The sequence below is a fragment of the Nyctibius grandis genome, chromosome 3 (genome assembly GCF_013368605.1).
Source record: "Nyctibius grandis isolate bNycGra1 chromosome 3, bNycGra1.pri, whole genome shotgun sequence".
In the NCBI taxonomy this organism is placed as follows: Eukaryota; Metazoa; Chordata; class Aves; order Nyctibiiformes; family Nyctibiidae; genus Nyctibius; species Nyctibius grandis.
In genome coordinates, this window is record NC_090660.1 from 14,577,496 (window position 1) to 14,590,918 (window position 13,423).

Genomic DNA, 13,423 nt, shown 5'->3' on the forward strand with positions numbered 1-13,423 from the left:
AGGCTCCTGGAATGAGAGGGTTTGGGGATGTGCCGCACCTGGAGTGCAATTTGTGTTTACTTCTGGGGCTTCATGCTCGAAGCAAGGAATAGTTTGTCCTCTGCTAACAAAATGTATGTCAACATGACTGATATTTCATATTAAAAAAAAAATGCTCATTTAACTTGTTCCCTCAGTTTTTTTTCCCTTCCCTTTTTTCCCCACTTTAAGCTTTAGAAAGATCCTAGAATCATGAGGAAAAAGAAGAAAAAATTGTTCTTTCATTATGAATTTATTGAGAGGCAAGAAGAGCACATAGCTTAGATACAGAACAGTTCACATATCATTTAAAAGACATTAAAGAACAAAAAATTCCAGGCAGACTCCAGAAGACTTGAGTGACATGAATCCAGAAACAGGGCATGGATCACTGGAAAAAAGGCATGTTCATCCTATTTGGTCTTTGTAGTTATAACAAAATCTATACCAGTGGAGGCTCCAGATAGGTCTCAGGGAAGACTGAAAATGTTGAGTGCTGTAACTGCATAATATATGATACCTATGAAAGTCTTCTTTAGCCTGTATTAGAAATGGATGCCTCCATAACTTACTGCAAAAAATGTTTAGGCTCTTGCCTATTATGCCTCATGTTATTTTCACCCTAAGATGAGAATGTTTGTATCAATACTTTCTACTTGCAGCTGTCTATGTCAGAAGCAAAAAGTAGGCTACAGTGTGCATTTAGAGATAAAATTGCCACTAGAGGGTCTAGTGACTTCTTGAAAATAGTGAATTATAAAGATGAATAACATCAGAACCACCATTTGGGGATTATTTCCTTCAGAATCATTGTAGCATGCAAGCAGCTCACTTGGCTTGAATAGCTTTGGTAGTCTGTAGCTTTCATGAAATTGGTTTGTTGCTAATAATAGTCTAAATAATTTTTCACGGTAAAATCAGCACAAGCGACAGTGACACCATCTTCATTAGTTAGCTTCGCTGAAATGGAGTAATCTCCCTGTATGAGCCAAACACAAAGGAAGAGATTAGCCCGTCAGTAGTATAATAACTGCTTCTGTTTCTATGATGGAGTCATCTTCCTAGAAACAAAATAACATTTTTCCCATCAAGTTCCTCCAAAACCTTTCCTGTCCAAATGCGATTCAGAACTGATAAAGGACTTGCCTATATTTTCTGCCAAAATACTCTCATCAGGGATATCAATCCTGACAGCACAAGTTCAAAATTAAAACAGTGCAAGGGGAACAAAATGTTTTGATGCATAAAAATTCCTTTCAAGTCTGTATCACTCCTCATGTTTCTTATGAGCAAGCACAGTAGGGCCCGTGCTGTTTAGTAACTGGAAGGGGAAGAGGTGCTCAGTTGTCCGGCACTTCTCTTCCTTGGATCTTGTTGTTCAGTGTATACACTGTTATTGATATGAATTTTTATAAAAGAGAACACCTTGGGGGATGTGTGTGTATAGATGACTCAATCTGTGATGAATTCCTATATGATAAAACAAGAGGTAGCTTAATTTCAAATAGTGTGGTTAAAGCTATTAATAATTCAGGCTTTGGGGAGAACTTGCGTCATCACAGTGCAAAAAATCTCAACCTTAAAGAAGCCACGGATTTTTTTGTATTGGTCAAAACTACTTTCTCCAGACGTTTGGAGAAGGAGAAGCGCTGGGCAGGGGAGGTGACAAGGCTCATTTAACAGACTTGGAGGAAGAGAAGAATTAAATTTCATTCACTCTAGATTGCTGGCACTGCACTATTCTTTCTGTGTTTTTTTTTCTTTTTTTTTTTTTCTGTAGTGTAGAGGGGAGCAGAACCTGGGGTAGGGGAGCTTGGCAGCAGTGGCCTCCTGGCCTTGCATCATACAAAGCTCTTGCCCTGCTCAGAACTCTTCTGGTTGTGGAGTAGAAGGAGGCACAGCTAGAATGAGTCAGGCTTCTTGGCATTTGCCTTTTACCATGGGATTTCTAAAGCAATAACTGGCCTGTGTCCTCACAGAGAAGGTCAAGCGAAGTGTAACTTCCAAATTTAGAGACAGGCCCAATGGCAACATGCTCATGAGAATACAGCCTTGTAATTGCTGCACAAACGTCCTTTGGGCTGCTCACGTGAGGCTCTTTGTAATGAGAGAAGACTATTGCTGCATGGAATAACTCTTTATTGCCAGCATGGAAGGATGGTGCTATTTGCCTGATTGATTAATTAACAAAAAAGGCTTCCTATTTCCTTTCTCGCAAGCATGTTAATTCTCCAAAAGCTTCTAGTTTCATTCATGGAAGGGAATTTATAGTAACTCACTTCCATTGCTTGCTGTGATTAGATTTTTTTTATTTTCCTCCTCCAGAGTAATTTTTTGCTCATGGGTAAAAATTGGAGAGCTTTAAACTAGATTCGAAGGGGGATGGGGTAGTAGCTGGGCTTGCACCACTGGGACAACTCTCTAGTGTTGAGGTAGACCAGGAGGCCTCCCATCCCCCTGGGGTGAAATCGGTGTGCTCAGCTCACTCCCTGAAATGCCTGTACACCAATGCACGCAGCATGGGGAATAAACAGGAGGAGTTAGAAATCTGTGTTTGGTTGGGGGGGCTATGATTTAGTGGCAATCACAGAGACTTGGTGGGACACCTCGCATGACTGGAATGTGGTCATGGATGGCTATGTCCTGTTCAGGAAAGACAGGCCACTAAGGAGAGGTGGTGGAGTTGCTCTTTATGTGAGTGAGCAGCTAGAATGTATTGAGTTCTGTCCAGGGGCGGATCAGGAGCGAGTTGAGAGTTTGTGGGTGCGAATTAAGGGGCAGGCTGGCAGGGGTGATACTGTTGTGGGTGTCTATTGCAGGCCACCAGATCAGGATGAGGAGGGTGATGAGGCCTTCTACAGGCAGCTGAGAGCAGTCTCGCAATCACAGGGCCTGGTTGTCATGGGGGATTTCAACTACCCTGATATTTGCTGGGAGGCCTACTCAGCCAGCCATCCTCAGTCCAGGAGGTTCCTCCAGTGCATTGATGATAACTTTCTGATGCAAATGGTGGATGAGCCAACTAGGAGAGGAGCGCTGCTGGATCTTATCCTCACTAACAAGGAGGGTCTGGTTGAAGAGGTGAAGGTTGAGGGCAGCCTTGGTTGTAGTGACCATGAGATGGTAGAGTTCAGGATCTCATGTGGCAGGAACAGAATAGCTAGCAGAATCACAACCCTGGACTTCAGGAGGGCCAACTTTGGCCTTTTCAAGCAATTGCTAGGGGAAATCCCATGGGACAGGGTACTAGAAGGTAAGGGGGCCCAAGATAGTTGGTTAGCGTTCAAGGACTGCTTCTTCCGAGCTCAAGATCAGAGCATCCCAACAGGTAGGAAGTCAAGGAAGGGTAGCAGGAGACCTGCATGGTTAAACAGGGAACTGCTGGGCAAACTCAAGTGGAAGAAGAGGGTGTACAGATCATGGAAGGAGGGGCTGGCCACTTGGGAGGAATATAAGTCTGTTGTCAGAGGATGTAGGGAGGCAACTAGGACAGCTAAGGCCTCCTTGGAATTAAACCTTGCAAGAGAGGTCAAGGACAACAGAAAGGGCTTCTTCAAATACATTGCAGGTAAAGCCAACACTAGAGGCAATGTAGGCCCACTGATGAATGAGGTGGGGGTCCTGGAGACAGAGGATAAAAAGAAGGCGGAGTTACTGAATGCCTTCTTTGCCTCTGTCTATACTGCTGGAGGCTGTCCTGAGGAGCCCCGGACCCCTGCGGCCCCAGAAGAAGTCAGGATAGAGGAGGAATCTGTCTTGGTTGATGAGGGCTGGGTCAGGGACCAATTAAGCAACCTGGACATCCATAAATCCATGGGCCCTGATGGGATGCACCCGCGGGTGCTGAGGGAGCTGGCGGAAGTCATTGCTAGGCCACTCTCCATCATCTTTGCTAAGTCGTGGGCAACGGGAGAGGTGCCTGAGGACTGGAGGAAAGTGAATGTCACTCCAGTCTTCAAAAAGGGCAAGAAGGAGGACCCGGGTAACTATAGACCGGTCAGCCTCACCTCCATCCCCAGAAAGGTGATAGAACAACTTGTCCTTGGTGCTGTCTCTAGACACATCAAGGATAGGGGGATCATTAGGGGCACTCAACATGGCTTCACCAAGAGGAAGTCATGCTTAACCAACTTGATAGCCTTTTATGAGGATGTTACCCGGTGGATAGATGATGGTAAAGCTGTGGATGTGGTCTATCTCGATTTCAGTAAAGCGTTTGACACGGTCTCGCACAGCATCCTTGCAGCTAAACTGAGGAAGTGTGGTCTGGATGATCGGGTAGTGAGGTGGATTGTGAACTGGCTGAAGGAAAGAAGCCAGAGAGTGGTGGTCAATGGGACAGAGTCCAGTTGGAGGCCTGTGTCTAGCGGAGTCCCTCAAGGGTCGGTACTGGGACCAGTTCTATTCAATATATTCATTAATGACTTGGATGGGGGAATAGAGTGCACTGTCAGCAAGTTTGCTGATGACACAAAACTGGGAGGAGTGGCTGACACACCGGAAGGCTGCGCAGCCATTCAGAGAGACCTGGACAGGCTGGAGAGTTGGGTGGGGAGAAATTTAATGCAATATAACAAGGGCAAGTGTAGAGTCCTGCATCTGGGCAAGAACAACCCCATGTACCAGTACAAGTTGGGGACAGACCTGTTGGAGAGCAGCGTAGGGGAAAGGGACCTGGGGGTCCTAGTGGACAGCAGGATGACCATGAGCCAGCAGTGTGCCCTTGTGGCCAAGAAGGCCAATGGCATCCTGGGGTGTATTAGAAGGGGTGTGGTTAGTAGGTCGAGAGAGGTTCTCCTCCCCCTCTACTCTGCCCTGGTGAGGCCGCATCTGGAGTATTGTGTCCAGTTCTGGGCCCCTCAGTTCAAGAAGGACAGGGAACTGCTAGAGAGAGTCCAGCGCAGAGCCACGAAGATGATTAAGGGAGCGGAATATCTCCCTTATGAGGAGAAGCTGAGGGAGCTGGGTCTCTTTAGCTTAGAGAAGAGGAGACTGAGGGGTGACCTCATTAATGTTTATAAATATGTAAAGGGCAAGTGTCATGAGGATGGAGCCAGGCTCTTCTCAGTGACATCCCTTGACAGGACAAGGGGCAATGGGTGCAAGCTGGAACACAGGAGGTTCCACATAAATATGAGGAAAAACTTCTTTACGGTGAGGGTGACCGAACACTGGAACAGGCTGCCCAGAGAGGTTGTGGAGTCTCCTTCTCTGGAGACATTCAAAACCTGCCTGGATGTGTTCGTGTGTGATATGGTCTAGGTAATCCTGCTCCGGCAGGGGGATTGGACTAGATGATCTTTCGAGGTCCCTTCCAATCCCTAACGTTCTGTGATTCTGTGTGATTCTGTGAAATTGTTATTAAAAGAGGATTGTGAACAGTCTTAGAATTTCTGGCTCCAAATTCAGCTAATTTGCCCAGAAGTGGAGTTTTACTAGTGGGTGTGGATGTGTCTAGGGCCTCCTCTTGGTCTAAAAACCTGTTATTCATTTTGTCTAGAGCCTTTACTACGGAAGTGTCCTCAGTATGTTAGTAAAGCTGCTCCTGGAGCAGGAAGCTGACTGATAGGAGCTTGGGTACTCCACAACAAAAGGCATTGCTCAACACAGCATCTTTAGGTGTAGCCTTTAGGGAAGTAGGCTGGTAAGCATGGGATAACAGCCTGCATAAGGGGGCCCATCTCCCTGTGTGGAAGCCTTGGAAAATGAAGGTTGTGGTTGCTGCTATCATCAAGGGAAGACTGAGACATATGAGATAGTAGCTGTTATTGAGGCTCAATCCTCCCGAAAGCCATCTATCCTTGTTATCACCTCTGCAGGTCTTGGCAAGCCTGGCTCTCTGGGACTCATGTCCTTGTTCTATACCCTGTCGTGATTCTGTTTTCTCCTTTTCCTGCATCTGGACCAATCCAGCGCTGCGCAGGCCCCAGACCTCATCTTTGAGGCTGTGACATAGGTTTTATGTCTGCTGCTGAAGAACTGAGAGCTCATGCTGTGTTTCTCTGTGTGAGTAAATCTAAGGTGTGTTTGATTGACCACCTGGCCTGTGTGCTTTCACAGTGGTGACTGATTCTTTCTTCACCACATTCTCAACCAGATGCCTTCTCCCCTTCAATCTGGTCTCTTGTGTATGTGGCTAAAAATCCTTTGTTATTTAGTGGTCAAATCTAGATTCATGTTGCACCCAGTTAAGAGAGACTGTGGTGCATTCAGCATTTGAGACCCATCTTGTTTTGCAATATGATTTGGTTGACCTTTAAGAAGGGGACTTAGCTGAGTGGGGAGATGGCTGCTTCTAAGGACCATCTGTAATGGATGACCAGGATATTCAGAGCAGTGTCTAGAGTACTGCCTGTTTTCTTACTTTTCTAAGAAATTATTTTCTTATTTTAAGGCTCCATAAGTCCAAAGTGTTCTGTACTTTCAGTTACAACCTAGAAGACCTCTATGTCTAACACCATATATGTACAGTGGAACACATACAATTCTAATAGTTATCTAAATTGCCTTTATAGCCAGTGAGGATGAACGAGCTTCTCCAAATTGTTCAGCCCACTAAGGAGTGAGCTCAATTGCAGCCTTGATCTCTTAGGAGTCCCTTGAAGCTACATTTTTTGTTGCCATTTTAAGAGTAATAGAGAGGAAGCCATTAAAGAACTGTATGGCTGCATGACTTCGTGCTGGAAGTGGGGATCTGCTATCCTAAGAAAACCTGTCCATCTCTGGATAATGGTGGTTCTCTAATGCCTTAAGCAAAGTCATTTGATTTCATATTGAAAAGGTTTAGTCATGTAAACACTATCCGATCCAGTGTGCCAGCTGGGGAAGCTTGGAATATGCTGATGTGATTGCTGGTAGTCCTCTGACCATACATCATCCAGAAAGCCCTTCTGCTTGGGAGCACAGCTGTGACCAACTTACCTGTGGGATTTCTTTGATTCCCAGTGTGACTGGTCCCTCATAATAGAGATGTTCTGAAAAGCAAAAATGGTGATGGGTGGTTAGACATACAGCACATGAAGGAAACAAGCAGATTATTATAGATGCTTTTTTGTAATAGCAGTTCAAAGTGCTCCAGGGGCAAGTGTTATGGAACTGCAAAGAGCTCTCTACGGTCTTATAACATCCCTCCTGAGAAATGTCAGGATGTGTACTGCTACAGGGGGAAGGCAGGTCAGAGCCTGGGCTCAAGGAGGACCTGCAGTCCCTCTCTGAGTGGAGGAGGGGGCATGGATTTGCACAACTGGGTGGGTGTTCCTATGTCAGCATGCATGCTGCAAATGGAGGAACGAAAGGGGAGGGGGATTGCTGGACAGAAGTTACTTTAGCATGATCTGTTAAACACCTGCAGCTGCAATTGTTGAACTGTACTGTTTTGGTAACTTTAAGAAAAAACAGTCTGAGCTGAGTGTTTCTGTAGGTGTGGACTTCTGACTGCTTGTTGAACATGACCTTAAAGTAATGAGAATATCTCTATCCCACTGCTGAGGGAGCATTCACCAAGAAGTTACATGATGTGCTAAAGCCATCACAAGTTGTGCTGGTGACTGGAATAGAGCCCAGGAGTTCCACCTTCCAATCCTCATCTCCCTAGTCGCAAGGCATGCTTGCTCTTTGCTGTTGAAGAAAGGGCAACTTTGGCACTAATGGACAGAATTAGCAAGCTGTTCTGCAGTTCCTCCTACTTTTTCATAGCTTACTGGGCCAAACTGTGCAGACTTGACTGAAAATAAAATTTGTAGATGTTTCAGTATTTCAGAATTTCTTGCACAACTTGCCCTCCACAAGTCATGGAAAAGTCTAAGAACTGTTTAAGGATTCTCTTTTGTAGGTGTCATGAAATATTCTTTACTTTGACAGTAACAGAGGAGTAAGTGTTTCATCATATTTATACGAGTATGTGCTGGCATCTTGATGCTTGTCACTTCTAGAGAGTTGTTTTAGTCCAGTCTCACTGTGCTGGTTTAAACTGTTTCTTGTGAAACGTTTGACAAAAGCTTTGTAAGATGTTTATGTAGTATGGTCCATACCACCATGCAGTAGGTATCTGACTTGTAAAGAGTCCACAGAAGGTCTTTCCCACACATGCTATGACATGTTAGTCAATGCCTTGTAACAAACTTAAAGGAAAGAATCACGACTGTAAAATAAGCTAGGAAAAGAGTAGGAGAAACCTGAGACATCACCAATGTTCTACACCTTTGCATTAATGAGGAGTTTGTTAAATGTAATGCCCTGATGATCCTGGGAGGTAGAGAAGACGCAGAACTTCTCGGTAGAGAAGATGCAGAACTTCTCGGTGTTGCCCTGAAAAACCTAATACCAAACAGAGAATAGAATAAGTATGTTTTGGCTTGTCACTCTCAAACTGATCAACTATGCTGCAGCACTCACTGTACTCATTCCCCTCTGCATACCTGGCTACTTCACCTGGACACCAAGAGGTCTTTCCCTTTTCAAAGAGCAGTCACCATCGCTGCTTGCTTCTGTGCACAAAGCAAGAGCCCTGGAGTCTGACACATCTCCGCTGCAGAGAGCGGTGACTCAAGAATTTTAAAAATGCAGTACAGCCCACTTCTCAGTTCGCAACTTTACTAGAGTCTAAACGGGAGTTAAAGGCACTGCAGACTGCATGAATTGGGTGATGAGTGACTCCCTTGAGACTTGAGCTGTATGAGTGTTGATATATGCTAAGCCATATTGTGAGCTGCCCCCGCAGGGTGGTGTGAACCACACGATAGCGTGGCTTGTGGTTTGTGTGTCCTTTCGTTCAGTAGAGAGCCTTGTTTGACTATCTCTCCTTCAGTCAACTCCGAGTCTAGCAAATTTTGGATGGCAGCAGAGGAGAGTGGAGAGGAAACTGGGCTGTGAACAACCACCCTTCCCCAAAGTCCTTCTCCACAGGGACATGGAAACTCCTCTTGGATAACGTGGCTCATTAGGGTCTCATTTAGGCTGTTGGAAAACCATCCAGAATCTAAAGATACAGATGCACCATTCAAGCTCTGCAAAGCCTATATTTTAAAATGAAGTAGAAGTCGCCAGGCCATAAATTTGCTTCTGAAACGATGGGAATGATAATTTCTCCTTCAGTGTACATAGAAGCTATTCCCCCTGCCTCCTTTTGCTGTGACAAAGTAATGATTACATCAGAGCTAGATGATGCGGTCTTAGGGCTCTGCCTCAGCCCTCTCTGAGAAGTTTTCCATGACTGCTCTCATTTGTGGTAGCTGTGCCTTTGCTCAGTAATTAATGGAGTCACTCTCATGGACTGGACTATGTTTTAGGGAGCCTCAAACTGTGGAGCTAGGTGCTGTGTGTCCAGGTTGAGGCCCACATTTACTGCTTTATGTTTCAGCATTGCTCTTATTTAGCTCTTTCTAACCAGGGATCTTGCAGTGGTTCACAGCTATTAATCATGTGGAGCTACTGGAGAGAGTCCAGTGAAGGGCCACTGGGATTATCAAGGGACTGGAACATCTCTCCAATGAGGAGAGATTGAGAGAGCTGGAAGTGCTCAGCCTAGAGAACAGAAAGATTAGGGGAGAGCACATCAATACATACAAATATCTGAAGGGAGGTGGTAAGAGGACAGATCCAGGCTTGTTCCAGTGGTGCCCAATGACAGAACAAGAGGCAGTGGGCACAAACTGAAACACAGGAGATTTCTTTTCTCCTGAACATCAGGGAAGACTTTTTTTTTTTACTGTGAGGGTGATTGGGCATTGGCAGAGGTTTCCCAGAGATGTTGTGGAGCCTCCATCCCTGGATATATTAAAAAACCCTGCCTGGACATATTCATGGGCAACCTGCTCTTGGTGGCTCTGCTTGAGTAGGAGGGAGTTGGACTAAATGATCTCCAGAGGTCCCTTCCAACCTCTCAACCATTCTGTGGTTCTGTAACCAGGCCTCTAGAAAACTCTCGTGACCTTCCTTGCTTCAACAACACGGGAAAAAAGGACTATGCTGTTTTGAAAGTATGTCCTGACAGGAAAGCAAGGGCAGCTTTAACTTTCATTAGTTGAGACTTGCCAGGAAATAATATGGATCCATAGTTCTGCTGAATTTTACCATTCATACTCACTTTGGACCATGGCAATCTCCTCAGTGCCTATGCTGGCTGGATCAGGCTTTTCAAAGCCCATTCAATGTTCCTCTCACTTGAGGATTTCTGCTATAATTCCAGAGGTGTAAACATCCTTTAAGGCTTTAAGGACTAGTTTGTCACAGCATCCTTCATATACTCATACATTTTTCTCCATATATTCATACACTTTTGCATTCCTCCATTGAAAAAGGATGAACGCATCTGCAGCAGTAAGTGTAACTGGCACAAACACTGAGCCTAGCTCATTGAAAGAATTCTGTGGTCTTTTTAGAGCAAGCCCAGATGTAGTTGCAAAAATGTACAAACATTGGGAACAGCATAAATCATGAGTGCATTTTTCCAGTTAAAAATTCCCCTATGTCTTTATTGGTCTGCTTGTAAGTTATAGTATTTGTCAAGCATGCTTCATAAGTGATGTGTTTGCAGTCTGCTTTCCATGTTTAGCCCTTTTTTGTTAAAGACTTAACTGAAGGTGACTTCTGTAGAGTGTCCTGGAAAACATTACTAATGTACCACTGATTCAAGGTGATATTATTTTATTTGTTGTAGAAGCTTTTCACTACTGTTTTTACCAAAAGTAATTTAGTTATTTTCCCTGTCAGTGAGTAGGCCTCACAGCTTCCAGTCTGAAGCAGAGCTTTCAAATATGTAAGAAAGAACTTCCTGAGGATTACTTCAAGTTACTAGTTATCATTTATCGTGAAGATGCCTCTCATTCCTGACAAAACACCTATAATGAAATTCTCACTCCTCTTTCTCAAATCTTCCTTGCACTGAAAATCTTTAAACATTCTCACACTCTTGTACTATATAAAGGCCCTGTACATCTGCACCCACCTCTTCCTTTTCCTGTTTTAAATCTTTTTAGAACTTAAATGCTCCATGTTGGAGTTCTTCTAGGACACGATCTTGCACCCATGCAACTGACACACAACTTCTGTGAGTTTTAGGGATGCAGGAATGATCTGAATAACAGCCAGCTATAGATGTATAATTGAGTGAGAAAAATGTATATAAATATATAGCTGGGTGAAAAACATCTACTCTCTTTACTGGGGAGGAAAAAGTGAGATGAAGGGACTAAGCAAGACAGCACTGTATAATTGTTTATCAGCCCAAAGACCTAGCTTTATGGTGTGGCTGCTTTCTCAGAAACATGTACCTAAACTCTCAATGTGATACCCTGTTCTGTAACTCATGCCATCTTCTCTACTTTTATTCACAAATACTATTTTAGAAACTTGCTCACTGTTAACATCTGTTGTAAGAGGCAATAATGTGAAGAAGAGAGATCTGAAGCAGGGGGCGTTTCTCTATGGTTTGGGAGTGTGCAGAAGGAATCGTGAAAGTTCTCTGATGGTGCCTTTATCAGTTGGGAATAGAAAAAAACTAGCAGACTTGCAGAGGATGCAACTCTCTTTTGTCAGGAAGTTTTGTTTAAGCCTGCAAGTTGTGGTTGGCACATTGCTAAATATTACCTTGGTAGGTCTTTTTCTCTGATTTTAGTGATTGCATTGGGAAATCTATTAAATCTTATGTAACTGTTTTCTTTGGAGGAAATGGGGAATAACCAGCACTTTCTACTAAAAAAGAGGAAGAGCTGTGTTCATGTTTTGCTGCAAAGAATTTAGCGGGTTTTGTTGTTGTTGATGGTCTTAAATGGACAATGACCCCCTTCCTTGCAACCTTTGAGCTAGTAACTTCACAAGTCATATAGCTCAAAGAAAGGGATCTTGGAATCCTATTTAGGAGACTCAGAGAGCAGTGCCAGATGTGACCTTTGCTTAACATAAATAGTAAATACTATATGATTATGATGAACATGAAACCTTCAGCTATATTATGTCTCCTAAAGTATTTCCAGTCATGGCAAAAGAGTAGCATTATTGGAGAGCAAAGAAAAAAAAATAAAACACCACACCACCAAACACCCAAGACTTTGCCACATCTGGGTCTTATAAGTCTCTTTTCCTTGTAACTTCTGCTCTGCTTGTCCACAGGAGTGAGCAGACCAACAAAGCCTGTAGCAGAACTACATTCTGTCTCATTTTGGGAGACGGAAGAACAGGCAATTTTTGGCCTCCTTGTGGAAGGCAAACAAATTCTGTGCGGAACCATATTTAAACTCAGGTCAGGTCTGGCCAGATGTTGGAAATTTTGCCTGTATAACAGGGAAAAAGGGGCTCTGCATGAAAAGCTTCAGTTCAAAGGGCTATCTGCTTCTCTGTACCTTTGCTGGGGTGCATACTTGGCCATTCACAATGTTGTCCTTTCTGCATAGGTATTAGGTCAGATTTACAGCTGTGTTAATATGGTAAATTATGGCTGTGCTGAATTGCCTCAAACTGGTCTTCAGCTCACTTCTGTGTCCTAAAACAGGGGTTAGAATCAAATGTTAACTAATTAAGAAATACCACATTTTCAGTTTCAACCTTAATCTGAGAAAGTTCACTTCTTTCCCACTGTGACTTTAATTACTAAATAAAAACAGCTACTGAAAAAGAGGACGTGTATTAAAGAGTGTGTGGCAGAGGTCCTTGCACTAACTTAGGGTTATTCCTAAATGAAGATATATATAGTATTATTTAAACAACCAACTATGTTTTTATATCATAATGTACTTCAATTAGTAGAAGCAATCACCTGTCTGTTTAAGGGACTTGGAAACCGCAGGAGGTTTTGGCTTTGTGGTGTAATGTGTGAACAGCATTTTGTGCTCAGTTCAGGACTGACTCCACTTCTTAATGTATTCTCCAAAGGATGTTATTTAGTACTTCATCAGAATAAGATAGTTTTTCAATAGGTCTGTGGGTGGTTTTTTTGCCTTGTAATTCAATACACAATTGAAGAAACCTCAGAATTTGTTTTTTTTGTCTATCTGGCTTACAGGATTTACATAATTGGTTGCTCGTGCAGTGTTTCTCTGTTATTCTTTGTGATATTTCTATGCTGTGTGAAATGCCTTAGTAATTTTCCAGGGGCTGTCTTAGCAGTAGTGCTGTGCATGGTCTTTAAACTCATGGCCCTTGCACGTGAATTATTACAGCATTATGAGGGTGGAGATGCAAGTGAACGGAAGGAAAGCAGAGCTTCTGAAACTAACTGGTGCTCTAACAACTCTGAAACTTCCCTGCAGCTCTACCTGGTTATTTTATAATCAGCCTAAAGACATGATCATGGTGTAAGAGGAATTTCAAAATAACCATTTAAGATGCGTGGATATTACAGTCCAGAGGCATGACCATAGTTGTTCTAAGGACACACCATGGCTAGCTTTGCACTACCTGGCCTGGGTTG

The 13,423-nt window shown here is 43.6% G+C and overlaps 1 protein-coding gene across 1 annotated transcript in view; it reads right to left on the reverse strand.

Moving 5' to 3' along the window:
• Positions 1-252: 252 nt before the first annotated feature.
• LY86 (lymphocyte antigen 86) overlaps positions 253-13,423 on the reverse strand; it is a 29,632-nt gene continuing 16,461 nt past the window's right edge. Inside the window, exons 4-5 of the mRNA XM_068396967.1 lie at positions 6,940-6,992; positions 253-997 (exon numbers count right to left, since the gene is read on the reverse strand). Coding sequence (XP_068253068.1) covers positions 902-997; positions 6,940-6,992 — 149 coding nt within the window. The 3' untranslated portion in view covers positions 253-901. The remainder of the gene's footprint in view (positions 998-6,939; positions 6,993-13,423) is intronic.